Raw genomic sequence first — 23511 nt, forward strand, 5'->3', positions numbered from 1 at the left:
AAATATGGTGGTAATAAGTATATGAATACCTGTGCTTTAGAGTGGGTTTTTATATCTCCTTTGTTCAAGACAAAACTCCAAACCCTATCTCCTCTTTGGAAGAAGAATCTGATTTTTGTGAAAAGTTGTATGGAAATTTCTTTTCTTGGGGGAGAAGAAACTGCAAAGCAGTCCTTCTGAAATTACTTCTTATTTTTCTGAATAGAGGTTTTGTTGCTAGTATGTAATGTTATTGGGGAAAAAAACCCCACTGAATGATGGAATTTGACTTTTGTAGGCGTTTTCTAACTTTTTAATTGCCAAAACTGTTACCAGAGCATGAAAGAATTAGTATGAATCTTAACAGTCATATTTGCTGCCTTTCAGATGCACAAACAAAATTTAGAATTCTGTGTAAAAATAAGATGGAAAAAAAAAATTTTACTTCTCACCTTTCTTTTTTTCCCTTTTCTTTTTATGATAGGGTTTTATTTGTCCTCTCTGTATGAAGTCTCATGGATCAGCTGAGGAGCTGTTCAAGCACTATGAAGCAGTCCATAATTCTGGCATTGATTCAACTCATGGAGGGGAAGGTCATCTGTCACCGGAAAGGTGCAACAGTACTCATTTGTGCATGTCCTTTTGTGTCAGTGTTGAGCTGCTTCTAATTACACTGAAGGCTGTATTAATTTGAACACTTAATTATGTAGTCAAGTATTTAAATATTCCGGCTCCATTTCCAACTACAATTAAAAAGTAGCTTGAAATTTACATTGGCTGATACTGATCTGGCAATAAATGAAAATGGGATACACAGAATCACAGACTGGTCGGGGTTGGAAGGGACCTCTGGAGATCATTTAGTCCAAGCCCCCTGCTAAAGCAGGTTCACCCAGAGCAGGTTGCACAGGACTGCATCCAGGCTGGTTTTGAATATCTCCAGAGAAGGAGACTCCACAACCTCTGTGGGCAGCCCGTTTGTGTAAGACGTTTATATATATGAACACATGTTTATATTGGTAGTTAAATCACCTGTTTCTTGTGCAGTTGACTGCAATATTACACAGTGGAATGATTTTTAGGAGTGTCTTAGAAAAAATACAGGTTCCTCCTAATTTCTGGCATGAGCTGAAGTTTCATCTTTTGAGGGTAGGGGAGGACAACCCTGAAGATAGAGAAGAAACCTGATTTTGTCCCTGGGTAGTTAGGGTACTTACTGGGTAATTATAATACCAGTATTTGCCTAAATAGGGTCCCATATTACCTAGTTATTTGCAAATCTGAGAAGTTTCTGTCTGTCAGTAATTCTCCTTGTGTGTTCCAGAAACTCTATGCTGCTCTTTCAGAAATCTTCTCTAATTTATTTAACTGTTTGGTCAAAACTGTATTGTTAAATATATTCCTAGGAAGCATATTGGGTTGTTTTGAGAGCAGCAGTATATAGCAGGAGCTGATGACGTAAAACTTTCTGTAGAAAAGTTTAACTGAGTAGTCTGCCTATGTTGGTTTGGGAAGCTTTTTCTTAGGGGTAGAATTTACATAGATTTGCTTTTGCTTCATGCTAGCTTTTTTTTCTGTTCAGTGTTTATTTTGGACTGTTGTAAATGACAGTCTGTGCTCCTGTTTGGTGACACTCCCCCGAGCTCCCTTGGTTTGTATCAGAGTGAGCAGCTGCCTGTGGCCTCATTCAGCAAACAGAGGTACACACCACACGACCCTGCGGGTGGTCAGCTGCTATGGAGCTGGCTTCTGCTGATGCTGGCATGTAAATGGTTCAAATGGTTTGTCACTAGTAGAAATGTGACCCAAAATAATAAACAGTTGCATTGAAAGAAAGACATGTATTTATGTAACTAACTCAAGAGAGGGTGGTTCTTTGGTGAGAGAAGAGTGTGGAAGGTAACATATTTCAGCAATCCGAATGAAGATCCGTATCACCCCAGTATTGTGCAGAGCTGGCAAGCCAGTAAGAGCCAGCATTAGCAGAGGTCTTCTCTTCACACACAGACAGGCCCTTCCTTGTGGATAGCTGCTTTCTCTTCCAGCTGCTGCAACAAAAGAAATCAAAATTAGGGCTTTACATAGGAGACAGTGTAGGGTACTAGTGGAGTTGTATTGGGTTTCCAATGTGCACATTTATTTAAGAATGAGTATTTCTTCTCTGTCGTGTTTTAAGCCTTTTCAGAGTGATGTAACTTAGACCTGAAATGATACTCTTAGTAGAATAATAGCCTTCACATGAGGGAATTATTGGTCATAACTATATTGTTTATATAGTTTATGAAATATTTATTTTTATGCCCGCAAGTTTCCAATGTCAACCAGATGTTGGCTGGTGAAATTTATTTATTTTTTTCGTGGCTCTTGACAGCTTAAGGACAAGTGGATTTGTTTTCTTTCATATAATTGAAAAAGTGGACAAGGTCAGGGGGTTTGGATGGAGTGAAGGGAGTGTGGTGAGAGCTGTTGTGTAACACATGAGCTATTTCTTGCTATTAGTGTGGCGTTCTTTAATGTTTCTCAGTTAAACGCTTGCTTGAGAAAACTCATTCAACATAAACATGTTTTTCCAAGACTTGGAATGCCGTATTAAAGAAATATTGCAGCCTGCAGCAGGGAGCCACTCTGTTAGCCATCTAGGAGTGAAGCTTACATGTAATTCATAGGACCGAGATTGGGAGGTGAAATTCCTTATTTGGTCAATAGAGAAAGCTAAGTACTATGAACTACATTGTGTCCTCTTTGTCCCAGCCCCCAATAAACTACTATGGTTAGGTGCTAAGAGTGAATCACGTAACTCTCCACAGTGTGATTCAGCAAGGCCATGGGTACTCGGTGCTGGGATGGAGGCACTGGCATTACAGGTGGAGAATGGAGTGGAGCATAAGGAAAAGGTAGTAAAGATTTTCCAGATGGTGAGGCTCAGATGTGCTGAGAGGAGGAAGGGATTGTAATAGCCCTAGCAGAAAGGGATGTTTGGTGAGGATTTGGAAGGCAGTGAGAAAAACAAAGTCACAGTGTCTGCAGTGATCCTTTACACTTTTTCTTCCCCATTCCTTTTCCACAGGTCAGTTAAACTGAATTTAGGTTTCATCTTAAAACTGTCAAGCAAAAAACTGTGTTGGGAATATTGAGGCAACAACTGTAGAAGACTCCTTGCATTACAAACTCTCTCTCTTCCCCTTCTCCTCCCCTCCTCCTTCCCCTCTACCATGAACTATTTTTATACAGCTCAAAACCTTTTATTTGCTATGAAGACTGGATCATCTTAAATGCTTTAGTATTGCAGATCTGGTATATGTTTAGCCCAACTTCAATATAGTTAACTGTTTCACCTGCCAGAGATATTGTTTATAATCTTAGGTGTGAATATTAGCTGATTTACTTAATCATACTGGAAGCTTCCTCTTCTCCATCCACAACCAATGTATGGGTTGTGGATTACAGCTACACCTGCCTCAGTAAAGTTGGATTTGCAAACCTCCAGTGCATGTCTCACACTGGCAAAATAAGGTGTAAATAGCTGTAAATCTTCCTCTGAAAAAAAATAGCCTCCCAGTATCCTGTGTTTGTTTTGCCATTGAAATTGGTCCATCTTGCTTTGGTGGGTTTTTTTTTCCTCCTAAGTATGAGATAATTTGAAACAACATCTGTGAAGGAGGGGGTAATGCAGCACAGCATCAATAAAATTGTATGGTATAAAATTGAGAGAAATTGTTGGCAGTGGCACCCACACACATATATTCTGTGTACTCCTCAGTGTTGCCACTGTACAAATAATAAGAAAGGGTGTGTTTGCATTATTTTAATGACTTGCGTGTTCTAGGTTTGGAGTGACTATATCTCAGTAATGCAACATTATCCTTGTATGTATAGTTGTGCAATTCTGTAAGGAGACCTGTGATTTAGAAGGGTGCTGTCTAAATCAATTAGTAACAGTTGTAGCCTTGGATCTTGTGTTCTTGCATGGCTGGAGGCTTGAGCACGTAATTTGAGAATTTAAAATCCCAAGGCTTTAAACATTCAGACCATTAAGTGAGTGTGTCTGTGGGGCATACCGAATTGCTGTGTGGATGAAAAATTATGTAACTGCGTATTTCAAAAGGGATAAGATAGCAGGCTGTCTCTTAGCAGTATTCCTTTACATGATGTGGAAGTGAAGGGGAATAACCTGTCCTTTTCATAAAAAGGCATGGAAAACAGTTAGATGTGCCAATGCACAGGTTTGCCGTCCTGAACTTATGTGGTTGAGCTGTTGCACTAATTCAGATTTATATATTCTGTTTACATAAGGCTTTCTGCATATCTGTTTCTTTACTTATGCAATACATACGTTTATCATTTTTCAAGTGATGTGCAAAGTAAACTAATAAGTATCTCTTATTAGTTTGTTCCAAGTTTCAAAAAATCTAAAAATAACTATTTATAATTATGTAAGTTACATTTGTGTAGTACCTGGCTGTCCCTCCAGTTATTTAATACACATTATAACCTGTATGTAATTGACAAAATATAACCCCTGCGTATTCATTTTCTCCACTCTGTGGATATATTTATTCAGAGATGAAGTATCACTGCTCCGACAAGAAGTCCAAGACTTGCAAGCTTCGCTGAAGGTTGGAAATGTATTTTACTTGCACTTGGTTCTTTGTTTCAAATTGCAAAGTGTTCCGCTGTCTTAAGCAACCAAATTTACCATTCTCTTTCTCCCATCTCCTTTTTTTTTTTTGTTTTGTTTTTTCCCCGTAGGAGGAGAGGTGGTATTCAGAAGAGCTGAAGAAAGAACTAGAGAAATTGCAGGGGCAGCGGCAGCAAGTAATTGCTTTAAAATACTTGAAGCAGGTTTATCATCAGCATTGACATTGAAGATTAATACCTTTTTTGTAAGGCACGTGGCCTGATTTAGTTAGTTCCATAATTTGAATATTGACATGTTCTTGAAAACAAAGCTAGTTATCTCTCAACGATGTAACTGTGTGTATAAATCTGAAAGTCAGAAGAGATAATAATTCATCCATACTACTCACTACAAATTCAGTTCAGACTTTTCCTTCTGTTGGGCTTATTCAGAACTCAGTTTATTAAAGAAAATAAATTGAATGTAGTGTGTGAGAAAGGGTGATGGGGTCTTTCTTGTAAGGACTTTTGGAGAACAGTGGTGTGATTTCACAGACGTCCAGATGAACTGAATGAACAAGGCAAGGCAAATTGTGGTGTGTTGTGCCCTAAGGAAGCTCTCACTTCTTTTGTTACTATGAGCTACGTAGATACTGGATTGTTACAAACCTCAGAAATGGCTTTCTGACAGAATGCCTTCTCAGAATGTATTTAATGATGTCTGTAACTTCTGGTTTTAGGGTAGATTTCAATATTGAGGAAAGGGAGGGGGAGGGGATTGTTACTGGAGACTTGCAAGTCTGGAAGCGCGATGGTATTGTGATGCATGAAATGGAAAATCACCTTGGCCTTTTCCAGTCTTCCAGATATGACTGTTTGAAATCAGGTATTTTTATACTGCTGTGCAGTATTTGAGCACAGAAGTCTTTATTTCCCTGTCTTTTCAAAAAATGGGATGAATTTTGGAAGTAGTAGTTTTTATTCCTACTGTCTAATGATGCATTTATTCTGTTTTCTTAAGGATTCTAAGTCTGATGGATTGACAACAGCTATGTCTACAGGTGGCTAACATTTTATTATATTAATTTCTGCACTGTTCTGGAATTTCTGAAAGTTTTTTCAGTGTAGCTTTTAGGTTTATGAAAGAGCACTTCTGCTAAATTAAAGAGTTAGAAAGCTGGAATGGTACAATTACTGGAAAAAAAGTTCATTGTAAGAGCTTAAGATAAGATAGCTCTTGATAGCTGTAGTATGGGGAAATGTTCCAGAGGCTCAGAGTTTGTAATTTCTAGAAGTGAGACAGGAATTCTCCTGACTCTGAGAGCAGTTCTTGTGAGTAGTTTTGAGCATGTTTTTAATAATTTCATATATTCAAGCATTCAGTACAAGTTTTTTGCTGAGAAAGACTGGTTGTTGATGCTTAAACTGTAGCATTTGTCAGGGCTGGTTTTATTTAGTGTTTTTCTGTGCTCATTGCTAGCAAAGAAAACAATGAATTTTTTTTTTTTGAGGGGGGGTGTGGGGGGGTGGGTTTGTTTTGTGGACCAATAATTATTGCTTTATGTTTTTCTCCATGAGGCAGTCATGGAATAAAATTTTCCTTATGTGTGCATAAAGTATCTGACTGATCATGATTAAAAAGTTTTTAAACGCAGTTTGGGGCTCGGAATTCAGCAGGGCTATTTGGGACCAGTGAAAACCAGTGTGTGCTTAATCCTGCAGAATACTGAACTAGTGACAGGTTCCAGCATCATGCTTGTCGATACTTAACTTCAGTAGAGTTCGCTTTGCTAAGCTGTTAAGTGAATTTGGATTACTTACTTACCTGCTGTGGTTTGTTATGTGCGTGAGTAACTGTATTGTCCTAGCTCTTCCAGAAAATAATACTGTTCTTTTTGTGGAAATAGAATCGTTAGAACGGCAACTAGAAGAGATCCAAGTAGAAAATTTTAACATTAAGCAAATGAAAGACTTATTTGAGCAAAAAGCGGCACAACTGGCTACGGAGATTGTGGGTAAGTATATTAATATGGGGTCTGATTGTGTTCTCTACTTGTGTAACTTATGCAAGTGATCATTTATCCAACTTCCTTCTTGTTAGATCTTAAATCAAAGTATGATGAAGAAATCAGCCTTCGGGAGGGTGCTGAACAGAAAGTAACAAACCTGAGACAAGAACTGCAAAAGGAGAGAAGTACAGTGGAAGACTTAAAGACAGAGCTGGTATTCACATTGCACTAATGTTTTCAAGTCAAGGGAGGGTTATACTTAAATGCTTGCAAACACAGTTTTAAAGCAGTCAGACTCTGTTGAACTTGGAGACATCTGCTCGTGGGTTGAAAAAGTTCAGAACACCTTTATTTCTGATCTGTTTCACTGGCTGACATTTTCAGTTTTTTTTCCAGATAGGAAATGTATGTTTTTTTCTGACATATATTAAAATTTACCCTACATTGTATTCTAGTCAGCAATTTTGCTGTGCAGGCCTTACTTGGAGCATGCCATTGCTGACTTACATGGCTGTCTTTAGGTCACCCTTTTCCCATGAGGTGTTATGCTCTGACCATCCCTGGACAGCTGCGTTTGTAAGAAGTGCTCAGAGAGGTGTTTTGTGACGTGATGGCTGAAAGGCTGGCAGCTGTCATCACCATACCGATGTTAATGTTGTCCCTTTTGCGCTTGGCTAATAATACCCATGTGTGTGTGTTCCAGGATTTTGGCTTCTGGTGACTTTTATATACAGCTATGGCTCCAGGGAGCAATCCCAGGGGCTCAGCAGTTGTGCTGCTTCTAAAGCAGTAGTGAAGGGGACTTCCTAGTTTCTCCCACTCAACCACTGCTTAGACTCTGGAGGACAGTAGGACTTCTTTATCCCCCTTCTTCCCTGTATTTGGCTACCCTGAAGGGGTTGTGAGTCCCTTTTGGTGGCCCTGCCCAGCCACTGGACCTATGCATTCCTCTCTGTTCTGTTGTTTCTTGTCTACCTTTCTCCATCTGCGTTCTTAACCTTTTCTTGTACCTTTTCTCTTCTAGGTGCCAGCACTTCTTTTCTCTGCTTTCTTCGGTGCCCACTATTGCCTTCCCCCTCCTTTCGCTCCATAGCTTTTCATTTTGAGGGGTGTTAGGGTGCTTTAGATGTGATTACCAACAGATTTTACCTGTGGGTCGGGTATGGGGCCTGTCTGACAGTGCCTTCAATGCATTTCCTTCAGCTGCCCTTTTTTGTCTGTTCTTGTGGTTTTCTGAAATAGCTCTTGAAGACAGAGGCAGTGTCATTATAAAAGTCTGTGTAGCACTGGATTGTTGTGTGTCATACTTGCGAGTATTACAGCAGCAAAGTATGTACAGTAAGCCGTTCTGTAGAGTAGTGGAGTCAATACAGCCTGCTTCTTGGAGAACTGTGACTTCAGCTGAATTTCTTGCATGGATTCCATGTCACTTCAGTGTTTTCTCACAGGGAAGGTCTCCTTCCTGTATCTAGCCAACTACCTGCATAAAAATTACAGAAATTTAATCTTTGAGACCTTTTTCCATTTGTCAGATTTGGTTGAAATCAATCAACAAGTTCAAAGTTTAGCAGGCAAGAACTGACAACCAACCATTAAATCCTGTTTCATTTGGGAATAAGTACTGTTTTCTGTTCTGAGTTGTTTTTGTGGTTTTTTTTTCTTTCTCTTTCTTTCCTCTTTTTTTTTTTTTTTCCCTACAGCTGTAACACTGTCTATGTCACCTTGTCTATAAATTGATGATTTGAAAGATTTTGAAGATGACATTGACACTGGAAGCATGTCTGCCAACAGTGCGTTGCTCATTGCTACTCTTCTACTTTTCAGCTGCAAAGGCCTGGTGTGGAAGATGTGGCTGTCCTGAAAAAGGAGCTGGTCCAAGTTCAGACGCTGATGGACAAAATGACGCTGGAACGTGAGAGGGAATCTGAAAAGCTGAAAGACGAGTGCAAGCACTTGCAGGCAGAGCAGGCTAACTCAGAGGTAATAATCATACCTGAAAACATCTTTGCTAGCTTTGCCATGGTTTTCATATGAAAATGGAAAATATTAATTCATTGTGATGAAAAAGCCTCTTTCTTAACCGAATCTTCTAACTTATCTAATAAACATGTTTCTTCATTACTGTAAATTGCATAGTTCTGTCAATATCTACCCGCCAAAAGCCCCCATGCTTTTTGTTCCAAAACCTTTTCTTGGAATTATTACAAGAGCCCTATAGCAGAGGAAAAGACCTTCTGGCGGCGCTGTGCTCCTTCTGCTAGGAGAGAGAAATAGAGCAATACCTGTGTGATTGAAAGACTTGTTTCTCTTATTGAGCTACATGCGGAGAAAAACAGTTGTTCCTGAAAGTGATGGGTTTTGTTAATGTTTGAGTTGATGTGCCTGAAAATGGATGCTAGAATGTTAAAATACATAAAAAGAAAAAATTAATACAAGGTGGATAATAATTTCAGTATTCTTATAGTATGTGTATAATTCTTGAACTTACACAAGGTTTAAAAATCTCAATAGGTGTTGTAAACTGGTTTTCTTTTTTTTAATTATTTTTTCTATTTTTTACTGTCAAATGGAAGGCCTTTTTGCACCTATTATTTATTGCAGGAATATTTTGTGTGTAAGGTACAGATCTGTTCTGTACACATATCCCCCCAGTCCACTGCATAGTGGCCTCCAAGTGTTACCTGTTACTGACTAGAGAAGAGAGTGACTGCCAGGCCTCACCATATCTTAAGGTCAAGATATTAGGATGTCACCTGTAACCAGTTTTCAGCCAACACCACCTTAGTTTTCCTGTCTTTGTTGCTGCAGTCTAAAGTATAAAATAAAATAGATTGCTCTCATGCTATTTTTTTAAAATTGTATTTTACATTTTTTTCCTCCATGTTTTCCTGGATTTGAACTTTTAAAATTGATCTCATTTAAACGAGACCTCGCTGTCTACGTGAGTTGCAGAATATGCTGGTTTCTTCGGAAGTACTTTGTGAAGTCTTGCCCTGCTTTGGCTGAGTCAGTGGGAGAAGTTTTAAGTTGCTGATGGGAGATGTTAAAACATTTGTCCTTCTTTGTTGTTCTTACATATAATTGATGATAGCTCTGTGTTCAAGGTAGCAAAGCTAACTGCCTCTCCCATAGGAGATAGTCAGTTTTCTTGTTTTCGGTTTCTCTGCTTTTCCACAAGTGAACACTTCTGCTTCCATACAAGATGTAGAAAAAGGGATGCAACAGCTCTGACTTGGATCTTTAAGAGGGAAGCTTACTCCTCAAACTGTCCCAGATCACTCCTGCCTAAAGTCTGTTTGATGTTGTTTACCATGACAGTGAGGGAAATCTCTGACAGAGATAATGGCAAGAAGTCCTGTTAAAAATACAGTGTCACCAAAAAGCCTTTTGTTTAATGTATATTCCACTGAGGAGTTGGTAAATCCATGCCTGCAGAAGAATTCATTTGCTGGGTGTTGCACCTCACTGGTGGGTTGGTTGGTATAGTTTTACTGATGGATGACTTGACAGTGTAACAGTCTTCATTGAAGACTGTCAGCTGTGTTTGAGACCTTTTAATTTTGCCCTGCCCCTTTTCTGTTGTCCCCCACCAATGCAGCAATGCCAGCAAAACTTGTCCACGCAGAGCTGTGGTCCCTAGTCAAGTGGGATCCTTGCAGAATTCCCCAGCTTACATGAGGGACTGCCTAGGTTTTCTGTAGGACTCCTGGTATCCTCTGTCCTGGTGAGATTTGTGGATGTGAAGGGTTTCTGACATCTTTTTATTCTGGGATTTCATGTGCCCTAGATTTCAGAACTTTCTACTTCTTCATTTGCACTGCAGAGCTTTAGAGAAGTGCTGCCTGGCATTACTCAGGGCTTTCCCTCACGCCTCTGCCCCCAGCAGATATGTTGAGCTCCAGGAACTGTACAAGGGTACAGTATTGTACTAAACATGAATCTACCATTGTTTTCAAGTTAAAATTCTGTTTGCCAAGAGCTTCATCAGACATGAAAAAAGGAATATCACAGTTGGAGTTACGAATATAATGTGGTTATGTGGCTATGTATGTTGCTGCATAATTGCAATTTGGTTTTAACTGTGAGATACCACAACTATGCTGCAGAATTTAAATTTTGTTTCAAAGTACTGTCTCTGTATTCTTTTGTGGTTTTGGATGTTTAGTTTTCATGTGAAGATAAAATGACATAGTGACATGGGTGTAATAAAAATCTTTCGTCTTAAAACATTCTCACAGAAGTGTGAATTGCTCCTGTTCCCCAGATTAGGTATGTTTAAGTTTTGACAGAGCTAGCTATTTTAAAATGTAGCTTTAAAGTGCAGCCTTTAACAGGAAAAAAGACAAGATTTTTTCAGTCCTCCTGAAAGTAACAGCAGACTGGGGAGAAGGCTGCTTGATGCCCCTAGCTGTTTTGGTGTGTTCATATAGCAAGTCTTAGATATATGGAAGGATTATAAACTAGATTGCAGCAATTATAATTTATAATACCAGATGCCTGTGTAGCATCATCAGTATGTAGGCTGAACCAGAGAAGACCAAGGTGCTGTGTGGCAGAACATGGTTAAGCAGTGTCAGCCTGGTTCTTCTCAGAAGTGTTACTGTCTTCTCTGCTTAGTTCCAATATATGGCAACAGTAGCCCAAGATGTGTAAAGTAACTGTGGATGTAAAGTGACCAGTCAGATGTTTTAAAAAAATAAAAACTATTCAAAGTCACAGTGGTGAAAACTTTTCTTCTTTTCTTAAAAAAAAACCCCGCGATTGTGAAAAGCGTTAGCCATAAGAAGACAAGAAATGGAAGTCCTTCATTGACAAAATAGATACAGTTCTGACCATAAAAGTTTGGCCATATTTCATCTCAGCTTTGCTCTTTAGGACCACCTCAAGGGCTGGAAGTGTAAAGTAGCTCATATGCCAGCCTTGGCTATTTTGCCAAGCTGGCTGAGGTTGTGTATATTAATACTGGTTTCCAAAGTGAGATGTCTTTAAAGTAAGTTAAATTTATGGCGTGGGTGAAGAGAATAGCAAAGATCATCTTAACTGTATACAAGCATCTTCAAATGCTGCAGGAGAAGGATGTGAAGAATAGTATAGCTCTACAGTTGTCACCTACGTGTATTAATTGCTGTCTGTTCCTTTTTTTTTTTTTTTTCTTTGTTTGTTGGGTGTTTATGCCTTATTTCAGGGTTGCACCTGCTTTTTATGCCTTATTTCAGAGTTGCACCTGAAACTCTGGTGTGTAGATTTCAATGTTCATTCTGAGCTACTCCTTCCATATTTAGTTTTTCTGTATAGTGATTCCTGCATAATAAACACGTTATGAAAACAGATGCACTGTTGTGGAGCTAAGCATTTCTATGAATCTCTGCAGATTGGTATTTGTTTCAGTATATGATAAGTCTTCATAAAATACAGTGCGTAGGCTTGATTGTTAATTTGAGCACCCACGGAATTAAACAAGATTAGTAGATTAAATTATGGGTAAATTTAATAAAGCCAGGACTTTTTTTTTTTTTTTTCCTTTCCCCATTAAGCAAAGGCATTAAAACACAGGAATATTTGAAAACAAATTTGGGGAAGTGTGCCTGTTAACAGCTTTTGTGACTGCTTCTTTCCATCTTTCATCCATCCATTTTGTTTTTTCTGCTTTCTAATGGAGACCTGTAAATTTGAGGTAAATTCTTTTTGAAAGCTTTTTATTCTTATAGTAGATTTCTGTGGTATCAAGATAATTTCAAGAGGTTGTTCAGCAGATACCTTCCTGTTTGCTTATTGATTCATTAGTCATTCAGACACATCAGGAATGAATATTCATCCGTGATACATTTCCATGTCAAGAATGAAACATGGGATGGACTTGTTGAATTGTGAATGAGAGAAATGTATCTCTGTGCATATAAATTACAATTCTAGTTTGAAAGGCTGCAGTGGTGTCCTTAGCAAACTTCAGCACATTTTCTGCATTATGTTCTCTCAGTAGTGAAATATCCATTCTCTGTTTTCTGAGAACGTCCCAGAACGTTTGTCTGCCAAAGACAGATCCCAGGATGTTTTAGCTACCAGCTTTGTAACGAAATAGCCTCGTAAAGCACGGCATTACAGAAAGTCAGAATTAATAACTATATGTAGTCATATAACATGTTCATGTGTTGTCTTTGGTCTTCATTTTTCTGTAGGAAGATTGTAAGCATGTTTATTGTCTACCACTTCTGTTCTGCTTTAGTTCATTCTTGAATTCAGTATTTATACATTTGTGCTGAAATCTGTGGTTATGAGAACAATAGGGAAGAAAACTTCTTTAGAAAGGTCAGTATTATATAGTGTATTCAAAGAGAAAGCATTCATACACAGCATGCTTTAGGGTAGCCATTGTTACCCATCTAAAGTGCTTTTCTTGTTTGCTTCCATTACCGTATTCAAATACTCTGCAGTCATTTATATATTCTGTTTTGTACCAATCCTGTTTAATGGGGTAGTATTGTTCCCCTGATTATGCTGACCTGCAGGGTTGGTGTGTCCAAAAGTCACACACCAACTTTGCATCAGATGCCAGACTTGCTTCTAGTGCCTTTTCTGGTACATTTTCCTTACCAGGGAGGCAAAGATTTTGGCCATGTAACTGCAATGACTTGGGAGGGTTTCTCTTTGAGCTAGAACTGTAATAACAATTAATGGATAATCTGTTGTGATTTTCATTTGTTTTGGGCTCAACCTGGTGTTTCCTGTTGGACTGGGGCCAATTTTTGTCTTCTGAAATGGGACATGAATGAATCTCAGCTGGGAAATCGTGCTCAGTGGTGCTTCTGTAGCTGATGGTGCTCTGAGATTAGTTTACAGGTGGTTTTTTTTTTTCTTAACCTGTTTAATTGTGTACAAGATGCTTTTTATTTTGCTGCCAGACATCTTGCTTTTGTTGGGTTATGTGTGCAAAGCTTTGTTTTAAATGTGGGTTCTTCTGTTTGTCTGTTCAGGCTACCATTAATCAGTTAAGGGCTGAACTTGCCAAAGGACCTCAGGAGGTAGCTGTGTATGTTCAGGAGCTGCAAAAACTTCAAAGTTCAGTCAACGAACTAGAACAGAAAAACCAGGTGAGAATGCTATTATTTCTTATGCTTGTCCGTTAACATTCAAATGGAAACACATCACGAGTTGCCTTGGGAAGCACTGAAGACTAACAAAACACTTCTTGGTGTTGCAGAAGTTGATAATTCCTTTACTATTTTGCTTAACATGAAGAATATCATAATGTATAAGCAAATGCTGTATTTTAACTATCATCAGTATGTTACAACTGAAATCCTCAAGGCTGTTATGATTGCAGATTTCTAATTGCTGCAGTTTATACTTGCCTACCATTAAGACATCTCACACATTAAAAGAAAAAAGCAGTGCCCTTTGAAATATTACAATGTTTGCATAAAAATTGTAATTCAGAAGACATTTTGAGCTCGCTTCATTGGTCTTCCAGTTTCTTAGCTTTTGGATTGTAGTCCTGCCATGTTTTCTGGCCTTCTGTCAGAAAATTGGAATAAATTAAGCTTCTCATCTTATAAGTATTCCTTGAGAGCTTTTATCAAAGCCTTTTGAGCTTGCTGTGCTTTGTAATTGCATTATGAAAGCATGTGTTGTGGGGTAATAAATGGAGGTAAGGGAGGAAAGGAGACAAGGAGAAAGATGCATGCCACTTTTTGTTGTGTGTATATATGACACCGTATATGAACTGTACACATTACATAGGTGTATTTACCAGGAACCTTTTCAGTCTCAGAAAATAGGAAAAAACAGTGTATATTTAATGTAATCTAATATTAAAGCAGCATTTGCAAAGAATATAAGAAGGCGCAATTAAAATTTGGTAAATTAAACTTGCCTTTAGTAGGGTGACTCTTGGTTTGGCTCATTAAATCAGATGCAGAACTGAGATGGTGAGAATTGGCTATTCTTTTCCACAGACCAGCAACACTGAATCAAGCTTTTGACAAAATTATTGCCATTCAATATAGAGCCCTTGCCTGAATATATTGCTGTTCCATTAATAACATGGAGTGAAATAGATTAATGCATAAGATAACCATACTTTAAGAGAGAGTCCTCTGCTATGTCAGGTTAATACCAAATGACTTGAGGAATAGGAAGAAAAGTGGCAGCGAGCTACTTTTCCTCTTTCAGTTTTAGTGACTTAAAGCAGTTCGCAGCCACCTCTTTATGCAGCTTTTTGAAAAGTGATATTCATAAGAATGCTAGCTGAGGAATCTTGGCCCTGGAGGACTTGGACCTAGAATAGGAAAAGGTAAGACTAGTTTCCCAAATAACAGAAAATTCTCCCACTTCAAACAGTTTACCATCCTTGAAGAAGCTGTCAGGGAGGAGGGAGGAGCCATTAATGCAGGATAGAATATATTGCATTTTGATATTGTACATCCATTGCAGTGCAGGAAGATATTTCTGTGCATTGACACAGAGTTTTTCAAGCCCATGTACAACCTCAAGTAAGCAAGCTGTTTCTTAGATTTTCAGGAGCTAAACTGAGAAGAGCAGATGACAAGTAGATAAGATCAGTTCTCTGAGACCAGCAGGAACTGCCTTTCCTTCATTTATAAAGCAGCGTAATTATGGGGCTTGGCTTGCCTTGCAGAGGCCAGTAATGGCCTGTAGCCAAGAAGAGACCTAATGTGTAAAACCAGCGTGTTCCCTGCAGTGTAAGACTTGCTGTAATTCTAAACCCATTGCATGTGGGTTTTTTTGTTTGTTTTCTTTTAGGAAAACTGTGATGCATTATCTACAGGGAAAAATGCTTAGTTTCTAACCTTCTACTAGTGTGACTATTCTGAAATTTGATCAGTGACCACAGAGTTTGTTCTTTAATGCCTGGCCACTATCACTACTGACATGTATTACATGTATTTTTCCAAGGAGCAGCTACAAAAGAAGGGATCAGTGTGGTGTTCCCCCTCATGTCTTGTGAGCTTTGAAGTCTCAGGGCTCTTCGTTGAGTACTGGAACATACTGTCATTCCCTCTTTCTTTTCTGTGGAAATCAAGGCTTGTGGAAGAAAGGTGGCTGGTGTGCGCCCACATAGCCCTTTATATATCTGGGGTGCAGCTGGCGCATACATCGGGATGGGGAGCGCTGCAGGGTCCACTGATGACCATAGCTTGGCAGCTCTTGTGGCCTCGAGTCTGCTCGTGGGCTTCAGTCACGCATGGAGGTAGCAGGCTGTTTGGCGAACGCAGCGCTTCTCTCGTGAAAGCAGCAGCAGCTGTTTGTGCCTCTGGCTGGCCATTTGTGACTGCAGAGGGTGTTCAGGTGTTGGGGGCAGTGGCTTTAAACGCTGGCATTTGTTGTTGTGTTGCTCATCAGACCAGGGAGGAAGAAAGAAGAGTAGCACAGAATGTGGAGCAGCATCTCCAGCCATGTGTAGATGGTGATCTTGGCTGTCCTTTGGCTAGCTTGTGAGGTGGTGGTGAAGAGGCTTTGCTGCCTTTTTGGTTTACGTAGCATTCTTGAAAACTTCCCAGAGTTTCAGTCTGCTTCAAGACAACAGTAACTCTTTCTCTTTCTTTTTTCCTCCCCTGCTCCCTCCGACTTTGCTTAAAAATTCATTAGTGCCCTGCACTGACTCTTCATAAAGCAGCTCATAGCAGTTCTACGTCTGACGTGTAGCTCTAGTTACGAAGCAGTAGTAAGGTTAATACCTTGGCTCTAACTTTCTCAGCTACGATGAAAAAGGTTATGTGGTGTGTTTGTATTTTAGGAATACTATTTAGTATGAATGTTAATAATCCTCCCTGATGGTTTCTCTTTAATGGAAAAGGAATTGCAACTTTATTTTATATTCTTGAGAGTGAAATGTATTCTAAAAGCAGTGGGAGTCTTGACACTGACTTCAGGAGGGTAAAGATGGCACCTGGCCTCAGTATGTTCTTTATTTGCTCTCTGCCTGCATTTCATATATGCACATATGAAAATTTCTGCATACCTGTAACAGCAAGAAGTTGGTTTATTTTTCAAGAAACATTTCAAGATGTGCTACTTCAGAGTTAGAATTTAATAGCCAAGCTTTAGTCTTGAGTCAGAATTTTTCACTAAGTTGTATGCTTTAGAAAGTATATATTTTTTTTATATGGACATGTAGGGCATTAATTGTGTTTGTTCTTACAGGGGTTGCGGGACTGCTAGAGTTGCCATTTGCAAGATTGCTTGTTTTGTAGCCTCTTTTTTTTTTTTTTTTTTTTTAGATTCTTCTGTTTATTTTATCACGATTGTAAAATAGAAGTGTCTGTATGTGGTTTATAATGACCAATGTAGTCGTCATTTGTTAAAATCTGTAAAGAACAAAATTGTTCAACTTACTTGAATAATTTTACAGCTTTTTCTTCTGGCAAAACAGGTTTCATCCCTGGATACTGTGCAGAAATGCACTCTTAAGATGCCCAGCATAGCCAGAATTTCTGCACTAACTATCTTATCTTTGGATAAGTGTTATTCTAAAGTTTCAAAACTGTCTGAAGTTTTGATACATGAGAGTGACCTAGTGTTGGCATTTTTTCAGGCTGACATGCTAGAAGTGTTCTTTTTTTTTCTGTCTTTTAATTCAAAGTGTCACTAGTGAATATAGTAGTCACTGAAACTGCAGGAGGAACACAAGCATTTAAAAGGTGTGGATGGTAATGCTCCTCTGAGATGTATATCAGTAAGATGCTGCAATAACTGGAACCTACTGGTACATTTCAAGAAAATGGAATGAATTACCTGGGTTGGATGATGACCAGGGCCTCCCTGCAACTGTATTCGTGTGCTTCAAAAAGTGCCAGTGGAAAATTGAAATGGTTCTTATGGCTTCTTTGTCCTGCTTGGAGATCTCTGAAATTCTAGTTAGTGCCTCAGCTAAGCTTGGGGGAAACGCCAAACTTTCTGGAATTACATCTTATCCATTAAGATACTTGATTTCTATCTGAATATAGTTTTGATTAGTTCATGAAATTTGATAAAAAACATCATATAATAGCTGAAAATGATCTGTAAATACTTCCCCCCCCCCCCCCCCCCAGTATTTGTCTCAGTGTGTAAATTTGATAGTATGACCTTAGACCCTGCCATATTTACTATAGTTAATGTGGTAATTAAAATCTGACACTCAGCAATGTTCATGTCTTTCCTGTAGGAAATCCCAATTTTTAATGTTTTCAAAGCAACCGTCCTCTTTGAGTTGTTCTGTATGCAAGGAAATTAAATGATATGAACTAAAATGTAAAAACATCTTCTAAAAGGAAGATTAAGTCATGAGCGTTTCATTCTGTGATTTATCAACATCACAGATTTTATTAGTTTTCACAGGTTCTTCTCCATAATTTTGGTAGCAGATCATGCTGTTAAGTATAATGACAGGGCAAAATTAGTATACTTCTAAAAATGACCAGCATGATGGCTGCACAGGATTAGACAGGAATTAAGCCACAAATGTTGTTGCTTAGGGAATTGTGTGAAGTATAGTGGTACTTGAAAATTTTTTTCTGTATACTAATAACTCAAATTACTATTTCATCTTTTCCCCAAAGAAATGCAGTTGTAATAACCTAGAATTTGAACATTCAGGGGAAGCAAATTAGTCTTCAGGATACAGAAATACAGTTTGTGTCGTGTTCTCAGTAAGAGGAAGTGGATTTAAGTGAGAGTATGAAAAACAGTATTTCCAGTTGAAACTGTGGGCTGTATGGCCTCCAGAATTAACTTCTGTAATACAAAATAGAGGTCAGTATTTTCTTTAATGATATTTTCCAGTGTTTTTCACTGTTCAGCATCAACACCTGAGAAGAAATTTAAATAATGCATTGAATATCTGTAATCAGAATTGCACTTAAATTGCTGTGTAACTCTCTTCATAGAGTCTGACTGAGAAGCTGCTGAAGAAAGAACAGGACTACACCCAACTAGAAGAAAAACACAATGAAGTATCTGTGAGTAAGAAGAACGTGCAGGCAAGCTTTCACCAGAAAGACCTGGACTGTCAACAGCTTCAGGCAAAGCTGTCTGCATCTGAAGCCTCGATACAGAGATTACAGACAGAGCTAGGTGAGAAGGCAGAAGCAAGCCAAAAACTTAAAGAAGAGTTGTCTGAAGTAGAGACAAAGTACCAGCATCTCAAGGCAGAATGTAAACAGCTGCAGCAGCAGAGGGAGGAAAAAGAGCAGCATGGCCTGCAACTCCAAAGTGAGCTCAGTCAGGTAAGGTTCCTTAAACCTCCTAGACCATCCTATTGGGGTGGTTCCTTAAACCATCCCGTTAGGGTTTTTCAAACTGTGCATGCATATTTTTCGTGCCCATGCATTTACATTTCCTTATTGAATGGGAGCGGCTAACCAGTGCTTGTATTTGAATAAATATAAAGCTGGCTGGTATTTGAATAAATATAAAGCCTTCTTCCTAACACTGCGGAGACTGAAACAGAGTCACCTCTTCCCCTTAGAGAAGTAAGGAACAGAACAGGCAGAAAGAAGAAATTGTGATAAGAGTGCAGAAATTCTTTGGTATTTGTCATTAAGTCTGACTCTTTTTTGGTAGGTCCAAACTCTCATCAGCGGCAAATGAGGATATTTGTAGCCCCTGTGTCACACTCAAACTTAGCAAGATCTACAGTTAAAACCACCTTGCCACATTTTTTATTCGTGAGAAGGCTGATGTAGTATCTGTCTATCTGTAGTATAAATCCCCTTTTTCTGAAAGGGAAACCTCTTACTAATTCTGTTCTATCTGGAACTCTTCTTAAAACTGCCTTTATAATTTCAGTTTTGAAGATTAAGGTTGAATGAGCATAAACTTTGTGGCTTATTTCTGATGTTCTGATTCGCCTTTTTTTTTTTTTTTTTAAAGGGCTTTTTAAAAGGCTTTAGCTGATCTGAGACAGGTTTTTGTTGTCCACTCTTTTTCTTTTAGTGTTAAATGAACTCTTCTTTCATCCTGCAGTTTTTCCCTTCCCCCTTTTCTGTTGATGCATTCCCTGAAATAAGGGAAGTATTGTCAAATGAGCGGGCAACACAGAATATTGAGTTTCCATGACAAATATGGTAATAGGCAAATCCTAAGAAGTCAGCAAGGTTATTTATTCTGGTTCTGTAAGGTAGCTGAAGCTATAATGAATTCAGGTTATGAGAAAAACAGATTCAGATAGAGTATCAGAAGACGTTTCACTTCTAGTAGTAATTTTACTCCTCTATAGGAAGTTTGAGAAAAGTGAGTCTTCATTTTGCATTAGAGCTGAACAATGCTTGATTTGCTTTAAAATTGAATAGTGAATACAGTAGGGGATACTTAGTGTGAAAAGCAGGGATAATGTGAAGACTTAATACTGATTCCTTAGTGTCTCTCCACAAACACCTTCTCTTTATCTTGCTGACAGCTATGAGAACTCCCAGAGCATACATCCCCCCACCACTTATGTATTGTTCTGCTGAGTCCAAGCAGGACTTTCATACAACTTTGAGCATACTGAAATTTGAGGCTGGTTGAACTCTGTTTTATCTAGGGTCTTGGGGAGTAATGTGTTAGACTGGAGAAACGTTTTTGCCTTAGGAATCGTGTCTAGTCCTAAAATGGAAAAAATAACCTGTTGTTTTTGTTAGTATGACATACTTCATTTTAATCTCTTGCTAAAGCTTTATCATTTTAAAGTGAGTGTTTCTCAATTTTCAACCCTTTTGTCAAGTCTGAAATAGATTAAGCTGCAAGCTGTGAGTATATAGTTTGTCTTGGAAGAACTGTGGCTTGGCAAAACTTCATTTATGTCATTACATCCCCAGAATGACTTTCCTTCTCCCATCAGTCTTCTGTCAGGGGGAGGGGAGATAATGTTAGTTATATGCTTAGGAATCCTCACTTGGTAAAACTGCCATCAGCCTGCCTAGGCAACATGAATGCAGGCTTCAGAAGCACAACCCAAGAGGTTGAGCTGAAATCTAGCTTTAGTCTGAGAGGGCATTTGCAGGAAGGATTTTTGGGGTGGGAAAATGAGAGAGGAGGAAGGTCAATAAAGCATTGCTGAATGAATTCCTATGAAAGGAAATGGAGGCGTTGCATGTTCTCTGGTGATACCATTGGGAAGGAAGACAGTCTAAGCAAGAAAACCTGAACAAGCTGCTGGATCTCAGGATGTGTTTTAGAATTGTGTTGTAAAAGAATGATGGAGGAAGAAAAGCCCTTCATACATGGTATAAAATAAAATTAAAGCCAAGCAAAACCTTCTCTTTCTCTCCTTTCAAACAAGAGTTCAGTTACTATTGTCATGAAAAGACTAAATTTCTCCTATTTGTTTACTTAATACTTTAATGGAATTATCTTTTTGTGCATGTAGTCCAATAGCTTCTGTTGACACAATGAATGCTGCTTATGAAGGTATATGTATAGTTGTTGAGTCAAACCACATTTTCAAGGAATCCTTGCCATGTTCTCAAAATTCATTTGAAGAGATGCATGTCTGGTTAAGTTTGTGTATTTTAGAATTTGGGTGATGTGAACAGAGTATCTTCACAATGGAAGGAAGCTCCAATGATAATGTTGGTTCCAGCACAACAGTAGGAAGAGGGTGACACAAGAAAATACGGACTCCTTCAGTCTTGAAGAAATGTTAATTGCTAATAAATACTGTTGTTATTGTTGAGAAAATTTGAATCTACTTGATTGTATCATTGAGAGTCTAAATATTTTTTTGTATTCTGTAACATAGATTAATCCTGGATTTTATGGTTACTTAAAGTCAGTCTTAAGGTCCTTCAAAAATACTTAACTGCACCTGTAACAAAAGTGACTTTTGTAAAATTTTGGTTGCTGATTTCCCCCTTTCCAAATATTCTCTCCTTTTATCAACGTAGCCATGAATAGTTGTAATAATTACCTTGTTGCACCCTTTCTTCATTAGATTTTTTTTTCCTTCAGCTCTTGTTTGTACTTTTAATGAGGAGGAAGTATTAATATTTTAGTTATTCCTGTGGAAAAAGACAGATGTTCTTGATTACTGGAAGAGAGTTTATGGTCTCTTTCCTCACCCTGTCCTCCCTCTTCTCTTACCTCTCTCTTAACTGCAGTCATAGTTAGCAATCAGCACCTCGGCCGCATGCCAAACGGTTTTTCATTCACGGGTTTTGTGGTTGTGGATATATAAACAAATAATTTAGCTTGGTTTCCTAAGAAAATAAGGCACAGACACATTTGTTTTCACTGTCTCCATCCCCTGTAACTTTTGCATTGTTTGATAACTTCAGCCAAATTTTGACAGATGGCCTAAAGGTACGCAGTGTTAGGTTCTTCAGTGTTACATTCTTATGGAAACAGGCAGCTCGGTAGAGCAGAGAGACTTATATTTGTACCTCACCTCCTCAGTGCCCGTGGGGAAGATTTAATGTTATCGGAACCACGATTCCTTTTCCTGTCCCACTAGGCAGCCGGCTGGTCAACAAGCGGTAGCTTGCGGTGAGCAACAAGGTTGTGCTGTGTTTTGCCTAGATACTAGTATGAATTTGAGAAGGATTTAGGAATATTGAAGGGAGGACCTGGGAGTTAAAAGGTGAATGGTTCAAGGGTCTTGGACATAAATTCATAGGAAAGCAAGCTTCCGTCATCCTGACACCTGTAGGAAGTTCTTGCTGTGCTGCAAGGCCTGATCCATTCTCTGTTTTTGCATTGTGTTGGAAGTTCATTTGTGAATCTGTGAATGAGTTCATGTAGAAGTAGGCAGGAGGTAACCCAGGACCTATAGCGATGGTTTCAAGTAGAAGAACAGCTGGTTTTATGGAGAGAGCTTTTTATAGCAGTGAATAGTAAAGGGTCATCCTTGCACTTTGGAGATAGTGCAGTACTGCTTTTGATGACTGAAAAAATTATGAGGCAGGCTTATGTCCAGCTGGAAGAGCGCATCCCCCTACTGACTCTCCGCTGCTGAGAGGTGCTGGACCCTACACTGAAGGTTCATTACCTCTCCTCTGGAGTGAAGGAACCATTGATGTAGCCAGGTCAAGCTAAGAATTACACTCTTACTAGTCTAGCATTGCGGAACAGTATATTGTGGGAGCCAGTGGAGCAGGTAAAGGCATCGTGCTTCAGCCACTGGATCTACAGAAGTGTGAGGGGTGCGCTGTGTAAGCTGAGGTTGCTCTCTAAGCATCACCATTTTACATGATAGTCCTCATGCCTTTGGAGGATTGCCCTCTCTGGGTTTCTGTTAAATCTCTGTAACTCATACTGAAGGCCTTCTGTAGATAAATGAGGATGTTTCTGAGTCCCTCCAACCTACTTTTTTTGAGTATTTGTTCATGCTTGTGCATTTGATGCTGCTCTTTAACATGACCTGTGTTTCCGAGGTGCATGAGGTACATACATGACTTCAGGAGCTCATGTAGTTGTTTTACTCAGGGTTATGAAAACTTTGCACAAAGTGAGTCTAAAATACAGCGCTGTTAACTAAAGAATGACTAAAAAAATGGATGACACTTTTTTTTTTGCAGTTGCACAGTAAACTTCTAGAAACAGAGCGCCAGCTAGGCGAAGCGCACGGGCGGCTCAAGGAGCAGAGGCAGCTCTCTAGTGAGAAACTGATGGACAAAGAGCAGCAGGTGGCTGATCTGCAATTAAAACTTTCTCGTGCTGAAGAGGAGGTAGGGGCTTTTATGCAAACTCTAGTTTGTTCTGGTTCTGATAGTAGCCTGTATATACGCTTGTGGTGATGATACAGTTTATAAAGTTCGTCCTTATGGGAACTTCATTTGACTAATACTGTTGAAAGTCTTACGGTAAAATTCTCAACATCTGCCTAAATGCCACTTGCATTACAGATTTTTGTAAGGCTAAGTGCTCATCGGATGCGTGTATGTTCATGGTGCTTTACAGATGAACAATAGATGTGCGTTTTGCACTTATT

The 23511-nt window shown here is 38.9% G+C and overlaps 1 protein-coding gene across 1 annotated transcript in view; it reads left to right on the forward strand.

Moving 5' to 3' along the window:
- The window catches only part of EEA1 (early endosome antigen 1), a 73471-nt gene that overhangs the window by 24499 nt on the left and 25461 nt on the right, over positions 1 to 23511 (forward strand). Inside the window, exons 4-13 of the mRNA XM_086461867.1 lie at positions 464 to 591; positions 4541 to 4595; positions 4729 to 4794; positions 5618 to 5657; positions 6504 to 6611; positions 6698 to 6819; positions 8430 to 8585; positions 13577 to 13693; positions 18491 to 18829; positions 23099 to 23248. Of these exons, the coding sequence (XP_086317993.1) occupies positions 464 to 591; positions 4541 to 4595; positions 4729 to 4794; positions 5618 to 5657; positions 6504 to 6611; positions 6698 to 6819; positions 8430 to 8585; positions 13577 to 13693; positions 18491 to 18829; positions 23099 to 23248 (1281 nt within the window). The remainder of the gene's footprint in view (positions 1 to 463; positions 592 to 4540; positions 4596 to 4728; positions 4795 to 5617; positions 5658 to 6503; positions 6612 to 6697; positions 6820 to 8429; positions 8586 to 13576; positions 13694 to 18490; positions 18830 to 23098; positions 23249 to 23511) is intronic.

Source organism: Leptosomus discolor, chromosome 1, assembly GCF_034619465.1.
Source record: "Leptosomus discolor isolate bLepDis1 chromosome 1, bLepDis1.hap2, whole genome shotgun sequence".
Taxonomy (NCBI): Eukaryota; Metazoa; Chordata; class Aves; order Leptosomiformes; family Leptosomidae; genus Leptosomus; species Leptosomus discolor.